Source organism: Tarenaya hassleriana, unplaced genomic scaffold (genome assembly GCF_000463585.1).
Source record: "Tarenaya hassleriana unplaced genomic scaffold, ASM46358v1 Cleome4, whole genome shotgun sequence".
NCBI lineage: Eukaryota > Viridiplantae > Streptophyta > Magnoliopsida > Brassicales > Cleomaceae > Tarenaya > Tarenaya hassleriana.
The window spans coordinates 3,205,444-3,222,391 of NW_010966881.1; the positions used below are offsets into that span (position 1 = coordinate 3,205,444).

General features: G+C 40.1%; 4 protein-coding genes across 5 annotated transcripts in view; 1 reads left to right on the forward strand and 3 right to left on the reverse strand.

Annotated features, from left to right (window-relative positions):
* Positions 1 to 1,418, reverse strand: part of LOC104823700 — a 3,388-nt gene extending 1,970 nt beyond the window's left edge. Inside the window, exons 1-2 of one of the 2 annotated variants that reach the window (XM_010555386.2) lie at positions 1,263 to 1,418; positions 205 to 482 (exon numbers count right to left, since the gene is read on the reverse strand). In XM_010555386.2, coding sequence (XP_010553688.1) covers positions 244 to 482; positions 1,263 to 1,341 — 318 coding nt within the window. In that variant the 5' untranslated portion in view covers positions 1,342 to 1,418 and the 3' untranslated portion in view covers positions 205 to 243. The remainder of the gene's footprint in view (positions 1 to 204; positions 483 to 1,262) is intronic. The other variant, XM_010555385.2, reaches the window with a different exon arrangement.
* An 899-nt stretch (positions 1,419 to 2,317) lies between these two features.
* On the reverse strand, positions 2,318 to 5,506 carry LOC104823703 (probable elongation factor 1-gamma 2). The gene is made up of 8 exons (XM_010555389.2): positions 5,410 to 5,506; positions 5,276 to 5,328; positions 4,522 to 4,671; positions 4,372 to 4,432; positions 4,204 to 4,256; positions 3,991 to 4,092; positions 3,369 to 3,861; positions 2,318 to 2,922 (listed from the first exon to the last, which is right to left on the reverse strand). Exons 2-8 carry the CDS (start codon positions 5,282 to 5,284, stop codon positions 2,543 to 2,545), a joined length of 1,248 nt encoding a protein of 415 aa, XP_010553691.1. The 5' UTR covers positions 5,285 to 5,328; positions 5,410 to 5,506; the 3' UTR covers positions 2,318 to 2,542.
* Positions 5,507 to 8,166: 2,660 nt separating this feature from the next.
* Positions 8,167 to 12,339, forward strand: LOC104823704 (leucine--tRNA ligase, cytoplasmic-like). Its single transcript, XM_010555390.1, has 3 exons — positions 8,167 to 8,314; positions 8,659 to 11,940; positions 12,116 to 12,339. The coding sequence occupies exons 2-3, from the start codon at positions 8,678 to 8,680 to the stop codon at positions 12,117 to 12,119; spliced, it is 3,267 nt and encodes a 1,088-aa protein (XP_010553692.1). The 5' UTR covers positions 8,167 to 8,314; positions 8,659 to 8,677; the 3' UTR covers positions 12,120 to 12,339.
* A 214-nt stretch (positions 12,340 to 12,553) lies between these two features.
* Positions 12,554 to 16,770, reverse strand: LOC104823705 (probable serine/threonine-protein kinase At1g09600). The gene is made up of 8 exons (XM_010555392.1): positions 15,415 to 16,770; positions 14,974 to 15,258; positions 14,521 to 14,838; positions 14,173 to 14,403; positions 13,811 to 13,911; positions 13,613 to 13,724; positions 13,092 to 13,505; positions 12,554 to 12,984 (listed from the first exon to the last, which is right to left on the reverse strand). The coding sequence occupies exons 1-8, from the start codon at positions 15,886 to 15,888 to the stop codon at positions 12,775 to 12,777; spliced, it is 2,145 nt and encodes a 714-aa protein (XP_010553694.1). The 5' UTR covers positions 15,889 to 16,770; the 3' UTR covers positions 12,554 to 12,774.
* Between the last annotated feature and the right edge of the window lie 178 nt (positions 16,771 to 16,948).

The window sequence follows — 16,948 nt, forward strand, 5'->3', positions numbered from 1 at the left end:
GAAGAGCGGCGAAGGCAGCCTAAAAAATCCTACTAAAACAGAAAAATGATCATAAATCCGATTATCCTACCGACAGAAAAAACATGGTTCTGAAAATTCCGGCCATAAAATGCAGGTGTGGTAGTAGAGTTCATGACGGTTTCGTAGACGTTTTCTTCTGTCGGTTTCACTTTCAAAGATTCAAAGAATGAAGAGAGAACATACCTCAGGCATTGTCGCTTGGAAGGTTACAGATACAGGTTCTCAATCACGGAGGCCTAATTCAACCTCCAGCTCATCATCCTCTTCGAACAACTTTAAAAGCCGAGCATACTGTTCGTCTCTTTTCTTCTTCTGCCAAAGCTTATACAGGAAGAACGAGAACAACACTACAGTCACGATTCCGATCACTACGAGGGCCACCTTTGTGCCTGTTTTGCTGGAAGAAGCGTGGGGTTCAGCCTTTGCTCCAGTACTCGAACTCTTTGTGTCATTGGAAAGACCTGAAATGGTCACATTGGAATAACATAAGGACTAAAATGAAAGATGAAGTTTACTGGGGGAAATCAGCACTACAGTCACAATACCATCAACCAGAAAAACCAGAGTCTGTCGCCAATCGCTGGCGAAACAAAACCAACACTTTCAGACCTTGATAGCAGAGAACATCTTTGCTACAACCTTTTGCAGAATTTGCAGATTACGCATTGGGATTTATCTTCCACAAAAATGGTGACATATTGCGCATTTGCATAACACCGACATGCCTGGAGTACCGAGACGATCCACAACTCCCTTTCCCGAAAATAATAGATTTTTTGGATAATTTCTTCAATCAGTTCACCGATGTTTCGCAGGACGCGGTTTTGCATTTAAATAGAATAAATCAAAGCCTTTCCTAATGAACATAATGGAAGAAACTTAACTCTTGTTGTACACTCCGAAAACCAGTAACAAAACCGAAACTACAAACCTAAATTTCCATGGTAATGTAAACTCCTTTTTCATTTGTTCTATACTATGAAAAACATACCTTCACCCGTAGACCTTTCTGATCGAAAAAGACCTAGAAATGCAATGTTATGAAGACGAAAATCTCAAGGATTCAGAAACCGAGTTCAGCTAAAATTTGACCAAAATCCCAAGGATTAAATTCCTAATCCCAAACAATAACCGAAAATGAACATCAAATCTGCCAAATCTACTAGATCAATAAGAGATACCCAAAATTCAAGGCGCCAAAAACATCCAGAAGAGATAGATCTGATCTGACGAAGACGAACCTAAGACGAACTGCAGAAAGATTGAGGCGTAAAGTACCAGACGCCGCCATGAAAGACCACATTCCGAGGTCCCTCTCATCTCTCTCTCTCAGCGACTTAGCTTGCACGCAGAAACGATCGATCTTCTTTCTGAGAAAATAAGAGATTCTCCCAGAAAATGTTGTCTGGGCTTTGCAATTTGACCCCAAAACTTTTATATAATTAATTTTGGTAGTCAAATAAATGCTTACAAGACACGCAGCTTTCAGTTTCTCCGTCGGCAGTTACGACCATATAGCCAAGCAAACTTACGAATAAAATATTTTTATACATTTTTTAGCAAATTCTGAAAAAAATCAATCATTAATTAGTCTCAGTTTCAAGGGAAAAAAATACTCCTTGTTATGTATAAATATAGTCCAAAAATTTATAAATAATATAGAGCTATTTATATAAGCTGATTATACTAGTATTGTAATGAGGCCCGATACGTTATTTCCTTTTGGCATTTTGATCAATTTGCAACATATGCGTACATTAACAAAAATTCTAAATCACTTATAGTGTAGTAAAACACGTTTCTAATAATCGAATAAAAAATATATGCAACTTCATATTTGAAAATAGATTATATATGTCTCTATGACGTTGCACAACACTCTGAACCGGAAACCGTTCTTAACCGGGACCAAAACCGGAGGTTTCATGCAAAACCAAAAAAGATTGTAAAGAACCAAACGCTAGATAATATACACGGCTGCACATGTGCATCCAAATTTTGGGTATTCACACGGATTTCAAACGGCAGATTTTAGGATTATTTTTTATAAATCAGAATCACAAAATGTAAGATTTCGACCAGAAACGTCTCTCCTCGACTATCAGTCACCCTCTAGCCTGGATTCGGCTCACATTCACCCTCTCGCCTCCTCAGCCGGATACGCCACGGGTATCCGAGCCCTCGCCACACCCCACAGGTACATAACTTTCACGAGACCGAGATCAGGTAGTATGACCGAGAAACCCGAGGAAGCGAGACCGAAGTCGGGTACATCAGAAAACTCTAGACCAGAACATCGAAAGAGAAATTGTGTATCGTACCCAATTGTATCACACAATTGAGAAGTAAAAAAAAACATAATTTAAAACCATGTATGTTCTTAGATTAGAAAACATCGGCAGCTAAGTGACGACTCAAGCGGTTCGAAGACTAGAACACAAAAAGTAACAAAGCAAACCCCTATTCAGTGAAAGATACAACCTCAGGCTTCAAAATCGTACCTTCGATTTTTTAGTTTTCCTTACTTGAAGCACTTGGCGTCCAAGAGGGCCTCGCCTTCGAAAGGCTCAGCATCTTCGATCATCTGACTCACCCTCTCCTTCTGGGCTTCGTCAGAAATGTCGACCTTTTTCCACTCATAGAGCTCCATGTCGTAAACCTCGTCCATGACAAACTTCGGGATCTCTTGCCCGCGGAAAAGCCACAAACCCTTCACCTTGAACGGAGGCTCTGACCCGCACACGAGCATCTTTCCGAATGCGTATTTCCTTGTCAAGTCCATACGCTGGAGGAATCCGCCCACCTTGTTAAGGGTCACGAATGAAACGGTGTTCTCTTCGTTGTACTTGTAATCACAGAACCACAGAGAGTATCCCTCCGGGTCATACATGTCCCAGAATCCTGCATTTATTTAGCACATCACAAGCAATTAAACCATATATCTGAAGTGATGATGTATGTAACAGACTCCATCAGCCCACAGATTCTCCTGCATTGTTACTAAGGGCAGTCAATTCGGTTAATAACCAAATAACACAACTGTATCCAAACCGAATTCGATATAAAAAGCAAAAGGATACGATTTCTCTAAAACCAAAAAACCAAAACGCAAACCCAACTGGACAAAATAAAAATATAACCGAAAAACTGAAAATTTGTATGAACAATGATTATTTTAATTGATAAAACTAAATCTGAACCAAATTCAATATAAAAACCAAATGACTTACGTTTTTCTAAAACCAAACCCCAATATAACCCCAATATAACCGTACTGAAACCCAAAACGGCCAGCCCTATGGTTAGGTGACATTTGCCAATTCAGACAAAGAAAAATCGAGTCATACCTTTGATGGCAACCTCACGGAAGTTAGTCTTAGTGTTGGAGTAAAGCCTCTTCCACTCGTCGAGGATCATTTTGCTCGGAGGAAGTAAGTCAAGAGGGTTCTTGGCTTTGGGCTTCGGCGCCTCTTCCTCCTCAGCAGGCTTTGGTGCCTCTTCCTTCTTGGCTTCTTTCTTCGGCTCTTCCTTGGCCTTAGGCTTAGCAGATTGGGCAGGTTTCTTCGAGGGAACAGCAGGGACAGATTCAGCCTGCTTGACATCACCCATTACTTTCTTGAAGTTGGGCTGATTAACCAAGGTCCAGAAGTATCTCTCAACATGAGGGAATGCAGAGGTAAAGCTTTTGGTCACGACGGTCCGGATTCCCAAGTACATATTGCAGACCAAGACAATGTCAGCGAGGGTGACTGAGTGTCCAACGAGGTAAGTGTTGGAAGCAAGGTGGGTGTTCAGAACATCGAGCGCTCTCTTCAAAGCAGAGATTGTCGCTTCCTCAGCCTTCATTCATACAAATCATTTGAAGATGAGACAAAAAACAGGCAAAAATATGACTAAATAGTGCAAGATACTAGATAAATTAAGCATAATTTAAAGAATTTAGGATTAAAAGACAGAAAAAAGGTTTACTGGAGCAAGAAAAGGTGCATAGCCCATCCTTGGAGCGAACCATCTCAAAATGTTAACATCAACCTCCATGGAAGCAAAATCAATCCATTGCTCGATTTGAGCCTACAAAGTAAAAAAAAGTGCATAAACATTGCAAATACAAAACATTAGGTTAACAAACAAAAGCAAAGGTGCAAATGAAATAAAATAAGAAAACGATCAACAAGATCTTACATATTCGATGAGGGAGGATCCAACCAAGGAATTGTCACCCTTCAAGCGACTAACTGCAAATGAAAACCAAAAGACCAATTATGTCCACATAAACTCAAGCCAAGTCATCAAACAAGGAGAAGGAAACAAGAAGAGAAAAAAGAGCAGAAAGATTGTATGATGTTATACCATAGCGAGCAATAGCATTGCTCTCAAAGATGGGACCCTCAGGAGTCTCCAGCACAGGAACCTGTCAAAGATCCATAATTTTTTCTTAATAACGCATTACAGAAAACACAAATTATTCAACCAGGAATCACTTTTCAGAAACTCCCATACCTTGCCAATGGGGTTCAGCTTGAGGAACTCTGGGGATTTGTTAGTGACGCCCATCTGAAAGTCTGAGGGCACCTCGATCTTCACACCGGTGTATTCGGCGGCAATCAGTGCCTTGAAGGCACCTTTGTTACCCGGGTAAGTGTGCATAACCTACAATAGCAAGATTCACAAATACAGAAATCCATCATTAAAAATCAGAGGAGAGATGACGTATATAAAGAAGACGGTTCTTCCTCGAAATAAATTAGACAAGAAAACATAAAGCGACAAAAATATTGACTTGTAGACAATCATGCATGAAAGAATAATTGCGGATCCCGTTGAAAAAATTCCAATAGCAACAATTCACGATATAGAGTAAATACATGCCCCAAGCGAATACATAGAGGGCATGAAACCCAGAACAGAAAATCCAGGTCTCAAGCTTTTTCAGTAAAAGGTGGATCTCAAATTGGAGCCAAACAATTGCAGACAACGCGCTTGAGATCAAAAGGGAAGATAATTCATTCTATAAACATACCTCAAGAAACTATATCAGACGAAAATTAAATCGTACACCAACTGAACCGAGATGCAGATGAATCGAAATTAGAAAACAAATAACCCAACCATTAGGAATACAGGTCTTAGAAGGCTACTCCGCCAGAATATATCAAAACCCAAACAACAAATAAACCAAAATGTGATCGGAGGAGGAACAATTAAGCCAACAAACAACAGAATTAGAAATTACGTCATGAAATATAGAACTCACCAAAGCCATTGCTCAAACGGGGAAGGAACGAACTCCGGGTTCTGAATTTAGATCTGTAAACAAATAAGATATCAACTAAAGACGATGAAGCGATGAGAAGAAGGAAGATGAAGAACCGTAGAGCTCGATCTTACCAGATGTTCTGAATTTCTTCCGTCAGAGCAGAAGCGAGAGAGAGAGAGAGGAGCAAAATGAGGCGGAGAAAACTATAAAAGGGAGAGGCAGTGAGATAAATTAGGGTTTTAGAGAGATGAATGTATGCGGTTCAGACCATTGGTCGGGAATATTCTCCGATTGGTTTATTCCGGTTCGTTTCGGTTTAGCTTTGGTATATATTAACTTCTATGTTGAAAAATGAAATGTAGTTGTAAACCGAGCCCAATCCATCCAAACCGCCCAACAGACCCAATAAACAGTTTCTACTGTGATTGGATATTTTAGACTTTGATATGATTATTTTTATTTTCAAAATTATATATTCCATTTTTTATATCGAATTTATATTCAAATTGGTTTGATTTATTAACAAAATATTTTTTTTTAACATTTAATTTTCTTTGGATTATTTTATATTTTATTTGGAATCAGTTAATTTAGTTTAAAATAAATTATCCAATCAACTTTTAATTTAAATTTCATCTAAATTTTCTATTTTTGAAAACACCCAAAAACATATTTTATTTACGCTTGAAACAAAAAAGGTGATTATTATATTAGTGTTTTGTATGAATTTAAAGATATAATTGTCTAAATAATACCATAATATCAAAATTAACCAAAATTTTTTAATCACGATCAATTTTATTTTATTACAATTATATAAAATATAAAATATTATTTGAACTAAATGCGTCATGAAAATCTATAGAATTTATTATTGACCCTTGCATTTTCGATATTTTTTAACCAAATTATATCTACCTTTTTGTTTGGTAAACCAAAAAAATATATATTAATCAGTCCGAGATTAGTCACCGAGGCTATTAACTCTATAGATAGTTGACCACAAAATAATATAATTTATGACAAGTCTACTTCGGCATTCTATTGCGACGACTAAATTATAAATAGAGTATTTTCTTCAAATGTTAATAAGTGAATTTATATTGACAATAAATGGTTTATAAACACAAAAATTGGACCGACTGCAAGATAAAACGGATCCGAAGTGGATGTTAGAATTATTATTAAAAAAAAAAGATTTCAGTGTATTTGATATCGACTACTTTCGTATTTTTGTAGACTATCTCATCTCAATTTTTGTAAAAAATCGGTATTTAAATTTCAGATATATAAAGTTAAATTGCCTCAAAGATTTGGTAGTTTTTCTTTTTTTTAAAATAAATGGCAAACCTTTAAAAAAACATAGTTAGCTCTCTTCACTTTTCTTTATTACACTTTCCTCTTCTTTGTTTTTTTAGTAACAAGGGCCTTATTCTTATTGTATGTTTCCATTTTCTCTTTTATATATATTTTTTTTCCTGTTTCCTATGATGGTTACAAAATTTTGTTAATTTTCCAATTCTTTTTTTTGTGTTGCAATTGGGTTTCTCTATAAAACGCGACACGATTCTGAGTCAAATGGTCACAAAAGCAAACCAATAGAGAGAAACATGAACCCATTATTAGCTCCGATCGCGTTCGTGAAACATCACTGGCTCTTGAAGTGGTGTTTGATCGTCGTCGGTATTCCAATCGCTGCGTTTATTTCCTATTTCTTGGGAAGACTTTTATGCACTCCTCGGGACTCACCGTCTCACGAAACTCGTGTCACGGCCATGGAAGCCGGCCACAATCCCCCAGCCGCCGTAGGCGGAGGAAACGCTAACGCTAACGCGACTAATAAATAAACCGCCGGAAACGCTAACGTGGATAAGAAACAAACCGCCGAACAACTCGTCTGAAGAAGAAGAAGAAGAAGATAATCTCTATAGAAGAAGCCATTATCGTGTGTGGTTTTTAGGTTTCTTCCTAGGGTTTGAGTTGAGCAATGCTTTTTTTTTTTCTGAAGTAACAAATAGCTTGATATTTTCAGGATCGAGTCCTCGTTTTTGGATATGAGCTTATCTTCTTTTCTTTTCTTTTTGCATTCTATGACTTTATGAAATCGACAAGTAACGCAAAAGGCAGTGAGAGATCGAATGTTGCATATGCATGCATCATGCATCATGCATGCATGCAATGCCAAGAGATGGTTGTTTGGAAAACGAAGGAATTTCTAAAGTACGTAGAGCAACACAAAAATATTACAATCTTAACCGATTTAGGGACTCGTATTTTCACGACTCATCGTCTTCGTAATTCGCATTTACTATTCTGTAACCATAATATTTGTATTCTAATTTATTAATACCATTGCGAATTATAAAAAATTAACATAATTCTCGATTCTAACATAAACATAGAGGTTAATATGTTTTCTATTTGGTTTGGGTTTTTTTTTTGTGAGTAATATTCTTTATATTTTTTTTTTAAAAGAAAGTATATTGTCTATTTTATTTATTTGATAATCGATAGAAATAACCAATTATTCTATAATTTGACAAACACTAATCGTGATACTATTTATGTATTTGGAACGAGTGATTTGGTAATCGTGACGGGAAATGGAAATTTTCCCTTTTTCCCTTTTTCCCTTAGAAGGAAGAGCTTTTGTCGAAATTGAATTTATTTCCTTTTTTAAAAAACATTAATCCATACTTTCCAGTTTTAAAATTATTTATTCTATGTATCTCAGTTTCGTCCTCGTCTCAAACCAGTGGACCTGGCTCAAAAAAGGGGGGGAAATCGGATCCGGGTTACGGGTTTGAATGCGGGTTCGAGTCGGATCCCATTCCCGTAACGCCCGTTAGTCAAATTATTCGGCTTGACCTTAATGGTGAAATTGGGATTTTTGCGGTCTATTACGTCTCCGCTGTAATTTGACAAGACGAAAAACCCTAGGCATCTGCAGCTTCTCTCACTGGCTCGATCTCTATCTAGTCTCCGGGTTTTGTCGGCGTGCAATCGTTTGGCTTCTCCGACGAGCTCGTGCCACAGGTAGTTCATGCGCGTTGGGACTAAGTTTTCTCTCTTTTTTTGGGTGTTTTCTTCATTTCACCATGTCCGTTTGATTTCTGGTATCTAATTATTTCGCGCGAGGCTTGTTTGTACTCTTTTGGTGAATCTCTTTGTAAGAAATCGGGTTTCTTAATTTTTCTTGAGTGAAATGTGTGATGCCGATCGGTTCCGATGAGATGTGAAGTATACGTTTTTCTTGGTTTCTGGGTGGTGGGACGTTTCACTTGAAGTTTTTGAAGCCAGAGCTGTCTTTTCTTTCTTAAGTATCGGGCATCGGATATGGCTTTAGTTCTGTCTCATTGGGTAGTTCTGTTTTTTGGCAGGTACTGTCGGCTTCACGACATGGCATCTGAAGGAAAAAGTTTTGCGAGGAGAGATCAGCTCCTGGAGATTCAGAATGAGGTCCAACCTGAATGGGAAGCTGCAGGTGTGTTCAGGGCTGAAGCTCGTGGTAGTCCTCCGCAATCAGGAGAAAAGTTCTTCTCGACGTTTCCCTTCCCGTATATGAACGGTTATCTTCATCTCGGCCATGCATTCTCGCTTTCAAAGATTGAGTTTGCTGCTGCGTACCACAGATTGAGAGGAGCTAATGTGCTGCTTCCATTTGGCTTCCACTGTACTGGTATGCCAATTAAGGCATCTGCCGATAAGCTTGCTCGTGAGATCCAACAGTTTGGGAACCCCCCTGTGTTTTCTGTCGAAGTAGAGGAAGACAGCAAAAAAGGTGGTGAAGTTCAGGATGACAGCGGAGATGCGCCACCATTGCCGGATCAGTTCAGGGGAAAGAAATCTAAGGTTGCTGCAAAATCCGGTGGACAGTTGCATCAGTGGGAAATTATGCGCAGTTTTGGTCTTACGGACAGTGAGATAGCAGAGTTCCAAGATCCATACAAATGGCTATACTACTTCCCTCCATTAGCTGTGGATGATCTCAAGGCTTTTGGACTGGGTTGTGATTGGAGACGGTCATTTGTCACAACCGATGTGAATCCATTTTTTGACTCCTTTGTGAGGTGGCAGATGAGAAAGTTGAAATCTATGGGAAAGATTGTTAAAGATCGTAGATACACAATATTTTCACCATTAGATGGCCAGCCGTGTGCTGACCATGACCGTGCTTCAGGTGAAGGTGTTCTGCCTCAGGAGTATACTCTTATCAAGATGGAAGTACTTCAGCCATTCCCTCCAAAGTTGGCACCTTTACAAGGCAAGAGAGTCTTTCTGGCCGCAGCAACTCTGAGGCCTGAGACCATGTTTGGGCAGACAAACGCATGGGTATTGCCTGATGGGAAATATGGAGCTTTTGAAATCAACGAAACTGATGTCTTCATCCTTACTGAAAAAGCCGCACTCAACCTTGCCTACCAGAATTTCTCGAAGATTCCTCAGAAGCCTTCTTGCCTGGTTGAGTTGACAGGGAATGATCTGATTGGGCTCCCTTTGAGGTCTCCTCTATCATTCAACGAGATCATATACGCTCTACCCATGTTGACCATTCTCACCAACAAAGGTACCGGCATCGTTACTAGTGTGCCTAGTGATGCCCCTGACGATTATATGGCTTTGCATGACTTGAAATCAAAGCCTGCTCTTCGTGCAAAGTATGGTGTGAAAGATGAATGGGTCTTGCCCTTTGATATTGTACCTATTATCAACATTCCAGAATTCGGGGATCAGGCTGCAGAGAAGGTTTGCTTGGATCTGAAAATAAAAAGCCAGAATGACAAGGAAAAGCTTGCTGAGGCGAAAAGGTTGACTTATCTGAAAGGATTCACTGAAGGAACCATGCTCATCGGAGAGTTTGCTGGGAGGAAAGTCCAAGAAGTTAAGCCGCTTATCAAGTCAAAACTCATAGAGTCTGGTGAGGCAATCCTTTACAGTGAACCTGAGAAGCAGGTAATGTCAAGATCGGGTGATGAATGTGTTGTGGCCCTTACTGATCAGTGGTACTTAATATATGGTGAATCGGAATGGAGGAAAATGGCTGAGGAATGCTTAGCAAACATGAATCTCTATTCTGAAGAAACCCGACATGGTTTTGAGCACACTTTGAGCTGGCTAAATCAGTGGGCTTGTTCACGGTCTTTTGGTCTTGGAACTCGCATTCCTTGGGATGAACAGTTCCTTGTGGAATCCTTATCCGATTCTTCTCTCTACATGGTCTATTATACTGTTGCTCACATTTTACATGGAGATGACATGTATGGAGGTAGTACTTCTTCTGTCCGTCCTCAGCAAATGAATGATGAAGTGTGGGATTACCTCTTCTGTGATGGTCCATACCCGAAATCTTCGGATATCCCATCATATCTTTTAAATAAGATGAAGCAGGAGTTTGAGTACTGGTATCCTTTAGATGTCCGAGCATCGGGAAAGGATCTTATTCAGAATCATTTGACATTTTTCATCTACAACCATGTTGCAATTATGGCTAGGCGGCACTGGCCACTTGGGATCAGATGTAATGGGCATATTATGTTGAATTCTGAAAAAATGTCCAAGTCAACTGGAAATTTCAGAACTCTTCGCCAGGCCATCGAAGAATTTGGGTCAGATCCCACAAGATTTAGTTTGGCTGATGCTGGTGATGGTGTTGACGATGCAAACTTTGTATTTGAGACTGCTAACGCTGCAATTTTGCGGCTTACAAAAGAAATTGCCTGGATAAAAGATGTTCTATCTGCTGAATCATCACTGAGAGCTGGCCCTCCATCTACATATGCGGATAAGGTGTTCGAAAATGAGATAAACATCGGCATCAGATCGACTGAAAAGGCTTATGATAACTTCTTGTTCAGGGAGGCACTTAAAAATGGGTTTTATGACTTGCAAGCAGCTAGGGATGAGTATAGGCTCTCTTGTGGCAGTGGTGGCATGAACAGGGACTTGATATTGAGGTTTGTGGATGTGCAGACTCGTCTTATTACTCCAATCTGCCCACACTATGCAGAATACGTTTGGAGGAAGCTTTTGAAGAAGGAAGGTTTTGCGGTAGTAGCAGGCTGGCCAACATCAGATGAGCCCGATTTAGTTCTCAAGAGTGCTAACAAATATTTGCAAGATTCCATTGTTTTGATGAGAAAGCTTCTCCAGAAACAGCTCTTGGGTTCCAAGAAGGCCGGTAAGAAAGGTGCTCCTGTAACATCACTGACCGAGGACAAGTTAAGGGGCTTAGTATTTGTGAATGAGCAATTCGATGGATGGAAAGCTCACTGCCTGAAGATTCTACAAAGCAAATTTGACCAACAGACTCGTAGTTTTGCTCCCGACGCGGAGATACTTGGGCAACTGAAGGAGACGTTGCAGAAGGATGGGCAGGCAGACAACTTTAAACAAATCCAGAAGCTTTGTATGCCATTCCTAAGATTCAAGAAAGACGAGGCAGTAGCTCTTGGACCTCAGGCTCTGGATTTGAAGTTGCCCTTCGGGGAGATGGAGGTTCTTCAGACCAACGTGGATCTGATCAAGCGGCAGCTCGGTCTTGAAGAAGTTGAGATCATGTCTGCAACCGATCCTGATGCTGTTGCGAAAGCCGGTCCACAGGCCTCTCTCCTGAAACAGAATCCTCCTTCCCCTGGCAATCCAACCGCCATCTTTATGACTCGGTAAAGGCTCTCTCTAAGTTTCCACTGTTCTTCATCGGTATTATTACCTATCCGATTCAATATCTATGCTTTGGGAATCTATTGATCAGAATATCGTTTTCCTTGCCTTAAGTTGAACTGCTCACTGCCTTACTCAAGTTTCTGAACCATTTAAATTTCTGTGCCAAAATGACAGGTAGTTGAAAACATGTTTCCACTACAAGTCAGAGATTGGAAATGAGTTGAAAAAGTGTCAAGATTTTGCTGGATGTTTTGGTATTTTTATAGATTTTATATGATGAGCTTATTAAGACAATGTTTAACCTATAGTTTCTTCTTTATGTTTGTTCGATTGGCTCCTGCTAAGTAATGTCAACCGTTTTTATTCTAATGTGCACTGGCCTTGCTTCATTTGTTCATCATCCTGGTGTTATATATATATATATATATATATATATGTTTACAAACATGCATGTATAAAAAATAAACTCAGAATATTCTGATTATTTTATAATCTCAGAGTTTGTATCATAAATATCTTACAATTTTAGGGTTTAACATAAACATCTATCAAAACTTTGTGTAGGATTCTCCAATAATGGTAAACCTAAAACAAAGATGCATTAGAAGAGGGTTATGAAATGAGATTCTAAATTAAAAGAATGGATATATTTCAGACAATGAATGATCTCTCTTCCTCTCTTTACATAAAGTGCCAGATCAATCAACTGTACAAAATACAAAACCCTATTTTCTTCCCTTCAGGACCATACAAAAGTCTAAAATGGACTAGAAAGCATGGTGAAGAGCCATCATTATATATTAGCAAATCAAGGAGAATCAGATCTCTACATATCACCGGCCGTTAGCCGCCGCCGCGAGGAGCAACGATTGGCTTTGCCCGTTCTCGTCGTCCCTCTTCTTCGTCTTGTCCACCCGAGCCCTACGAACAGCCAACCTGATCTGTCTCTCGTGTTCTTTCAGCATTTCATCTAAGTTTCCTCCTGCAGGAATCAACGGTCCCGAGTAGTGCATCCGCCCGTTCTTCCCGTCAAAACCCTGATTCTGCATTTCAAAGTAAAACCAACGCAATCAACAAGACGGGTTTTTATGTGACCAATATCAATCGTATATAAAGATCCCTGAACGACATAATGGGAGTTGTTCTTTACCGTTCCACAGGAGTATTCATCTTTCACGGGAGCTTTGGGCTTGTCCAGTAAACGTTGGGACCAATCACCATTCTCAGAGGATTGATCACCGTCCACATGCTGCTGGTGCCGTCCATAGTTTGGATTCACTGTTGAGTCTCTAACGCTTCCGAAACGTGACCCATCCCCCCGAGTGGCTACCGGGTTTGAGAATCTTGACAACTGGGCAGCCCCTCGTTGGACAAAAGACCTCTGCATTCTCAGTTCTTTCGAATGGCTTGAACTGCCGAGAAACCCATCTCCATTTCCATTCATATTAACCGAAGACCCTAAGGCTGTTCCATTCGGATGTTGGATCCGAAAACCAGCCCCAGCATCTTCCTCACAGTTGAAATTTTCACTGACACTCGTCACATTATTCTGTACTTGCCGTTTCTTCCCAAAAGGGGGGGGGGGACCGAACAAGAAAGAAAACAATAAGATAGATGCATAGGCCTATATATATACACGCATCTCTAGTATGTAAACAAAAGTAGAAGTACCTGTATTGATGCCAGTAACTCGGCATTGGCATCTGGAGCTGGTACAGCTTTAGATTCTCTAGATGCTGCCCGTTTCGATTCGTTCTGCCCTTTACCGGACGCACCTTTTTTCCTGGTCATGCAGAAAAGGGACTCGTAAACAAGGCTGATGAATCAAAGAAAGGCTAGTCTTTTACCATATGATATTCCTTATCTTACCTTCTTGCTTCTTCATCTCGGAACTTAGCATCATATTCCTTTCTTGGTTGGTACCTCGGTAAGCTTGATGGATCACTTGGAAAAGGCTTCATCGTGAAGAACTGAAGTAAAGAAAAAGAAACCAACAGAAACAAAAGATTAAGACAGGAAACTTGAAGACTTTTATACATAACAACCAGCTGAACAAAGCCAACTAAACCACACATCAATGCTGCAATAGTAAAAGCAATTGCGTTTTTAAGGTTGTTATGTCTTGATATGAATTCACAAATGTTAACCAGAATGAAAAAGAAAAAGTTCTAAAAGGTAATCGAGTATAAAAGCCTAAATGTTACAGATATAGCAAAATTTCATGGCTTTACCTCGCTTTGAAGGGCAGAGGAAGCAGTTCCACGGGCATTTGGTTCTACAGCTAGAAGGACCTCCAAGAGGGCCAAAGCTGAAGAGGGAAGAAGATCCTTGAATGTCTCAGCTACACATTTCTGATAACGCTGTTGAGGTTTAAAGATGGTTGCATGTGGCAACTTCGATCTTTTCCAATATTCCTCGGAAGGTGATCCACAGAGTTTGAAGATCTTGTGCAACTGTTCCACCTGTTTATACAAGAAAATGAAAGGATCTGTGGATTTGGTTTAACAGACTGTAGATTCTAATGTTAAGCGGTAAAACCGAGGTTTTGAAGAGAAATTTTCGTCCAGTAAATAAAAAACCTCAGTTCTTCCGGGCATAATAGGCTTCCCAGTAAACAGTTCTGCAAGTATGCAACCAGTGCTCCACAGGTCAACTGTAACTCCATAGTCTGTAGCCCCCAGCAGAAGTTCAGGTGGGCGGTACCACAAAGTCACAACACGACTTGTGAGAGGCTGCTTTTGGTGGCCCCGGAAAAAATTAGCCAGACCAAAATCACCAATCTTGAGATTGTTGTTACGGTCAAGTAGAAGATTCGAGCCTTTGATGTCACGATGCAAAACACCATGGCTATGGCAGTGTTCTAGCCCATGAAGCAATTGCTTCATATAGCATTTTATCTGTAAGCATAAGAATTGACCACACAATATCACAACCAACACACACACACACAAACACATACACATATAATCATCAGTTAACACCAGTGATTTATAAAACGAGTTGCACTGGTTCAGGATATGATATATTTTTACCTGTGCCTCAGAGAATTTAATCCCCGGGGATGAAGCAAGTCCTGAGAGGTCATGATCCATATATTCAAATACAAGGTACAGACTTCCAGATACCCTTGAAGTGATCACACCTTCGAGCTTCATGACATTTGGATGGTCAAGCCTGCGTAGGATGATTATTTCTCTTGCCATGAACCGAACACTTTCAGGATCCATATTAGCAAACCGAACTTTTTTCAATGCAACTATCTGGTTTGATTCAAGGTCACGGGCTTTGTATACACTGCTGTACGTCCCTTGACCAATCTACAACACAGGCAATGCCAGTTTTTCTTCATGCCCAAGACAATCATATTGTCAAAACACAACAACAACATAACTAGAACTATGTCATGATTTTTCTCTAGCAACTGGAAGTTCCTGACAACAGTAAGTGTAAACATAGTTAAACAAAAACCTCACCTTCTCCAACTTCTCAAATGAATCTGCTTTGCGTGGAATCCATCCATTGATGGCTTCCCCAGCAACAGCAGCCAACCACGAGGGCCAACCCGCAATAACTTGAGCCCCTCTTTCTCCATTGGAGATGCTTGCTATTCTAGTCATCCTAGGTTGCAACACTCCTACATTATCCCCACTCCCAATATCCATGGCAGGCCGTCTCTGGAACACAGATTTAGAAGATTTTCTCTCAAAACCATCCTTCTTCTCCGCTTCGTCAGACGATACTGGCGTCAAGCAAGCATTTTTACTATCGTTGGGTATCAGCCTCAAGGTGGCTTCATTGCCATTGAGACCTTCTTCCTCGGATTCCACAATGGCATTCCTCGTAGAAACAGATTGTTTCTTCGAGTTTTTAGGCAAGTCTTCATCCTTAACATGGTTGTTCTCTACATACCCATTTGCTTGTATTCCTTTCGAGCAAATGCAGCCCATAATTTTCCTCAGTTCCCTGATCCCAACCAGGAAACTGTATGATTCAAATGCCCTCTGTATGCCTCTTCTTTAACGCAAAACCTAGCTTCTCTGTAAATGAAATTCCCCACCAGCATCAAGAACACAGGACACCACCCCAAGACGATACCAAGATTCGAACTTTTCGAATCCTCAATGCAACACAAATCAGTCGAATTAAGCTTCTATATACATTAAACGAAACCAGTTACGGACAATATGGATTCAATTCGAAGACCACGCCCAAATAGAAACCCAATAAAAAAATTCCCTGAAAATAAAGCTGAAGACCCTACCAGAAATCTAAAGACTGCAGAAATCAATTCTGGAAATTATATATCCCCAGATCCTAAAATCCCTTATAAAGAAAATCAAGAGGGCATAACCAAAAACTAAGTAGACGGAATGAAACTGGAAAATTTCAGATCGAAGCAAATGACTTTGGAATGACAACAAAATATGTAAGGAAGAACCGAAAGCTTCGTTACAATGACCTCTTGGGTTTCTCTGGGACTAAAAACTTTTCCGAAAACACGAAATCACAGTCGAAAGAGATGAACAGCAGCCGAGGAGAGAGAGATTCAAATTCTCCCGACAGAGGGAGAAAATACAGAGAGATTTTCGGATCTGAGTGATTCCTATGATTACGAAAACCTATAAAAAAAAATAGGGCTACAACGGACAGCTGGAGCTTCTGTGTCTTCTCTATTTCCGGAAATGAAAATCCTCCAAAAAAAGAAGTAACTAAGAAGTAGCTGTATTCTGCCGTTAGAAAGAGAATCAAATGCCAGAGATCGCCATTAATGGAGAAGAGAAACAGAGAATCTGGCTTAGATACACACAGGTAGAGAGAGAGACGAAGGGCTTGACACTTCGAAGTTGAGAGAGAGAGAGTGTTGCTGCGACGCAAAGCGACCGCCACGTGGAAGCGCGTGGACCCTTGATGGGCCCCATATAAATATCTAAAACCGGGCTCTTGAATCAACACTAGTCCTTACGTACGGGCTTTTTTGGGCTCTTATTGGGCCCGGGGGGGGGGGGG

Coding starts and splice junctions, on each gene's coding strand:
- LOC104823703 (XM_010555389.2), bottom strand. Junction 4,093..4,203: donor GATCCTCCCTCATCGAATAT/GTAAGATCTTGT, acceptor TTTACTTTGTAG/GCTCAAATCGAGCAATGGAT. Junction 2,923..3,368: donor CCGTGAGGTTGCCATCAAAG/GTATGACTCGAT, acceptor AAATAAATGCAG/GATTCTGGGACATGTATGAC.
- LOC104823704 (XM_010555390.1), top strand. CDS start 8,678: ATGGCATCTGAAGGAAAAAGTTTTGCGAGGAGAGATCAGCTCCTGGAG.
- LOC104823705 (XM_010555392.1), bottom strand. CDS start 15,888: ATGGGCTGCATTTGCTCGAAAGGAATACAAGCAAATGGGTATGTAGAG. Junction 15,259..15,414: donor CATTTGAGAAGTTGGAGAAG/GTGAGGTTTTTG, acceptor CCTGTGTTGTAG/ATTGGTCAAGGGACGTACAG. Junction 13,725..13,810: donor CGAGATGAAGAAGCAAGAAG/GTAAGATAAGGA, acceptor CTGCATGACCAG/GAAAAAAGGTGCGTCCGGTA.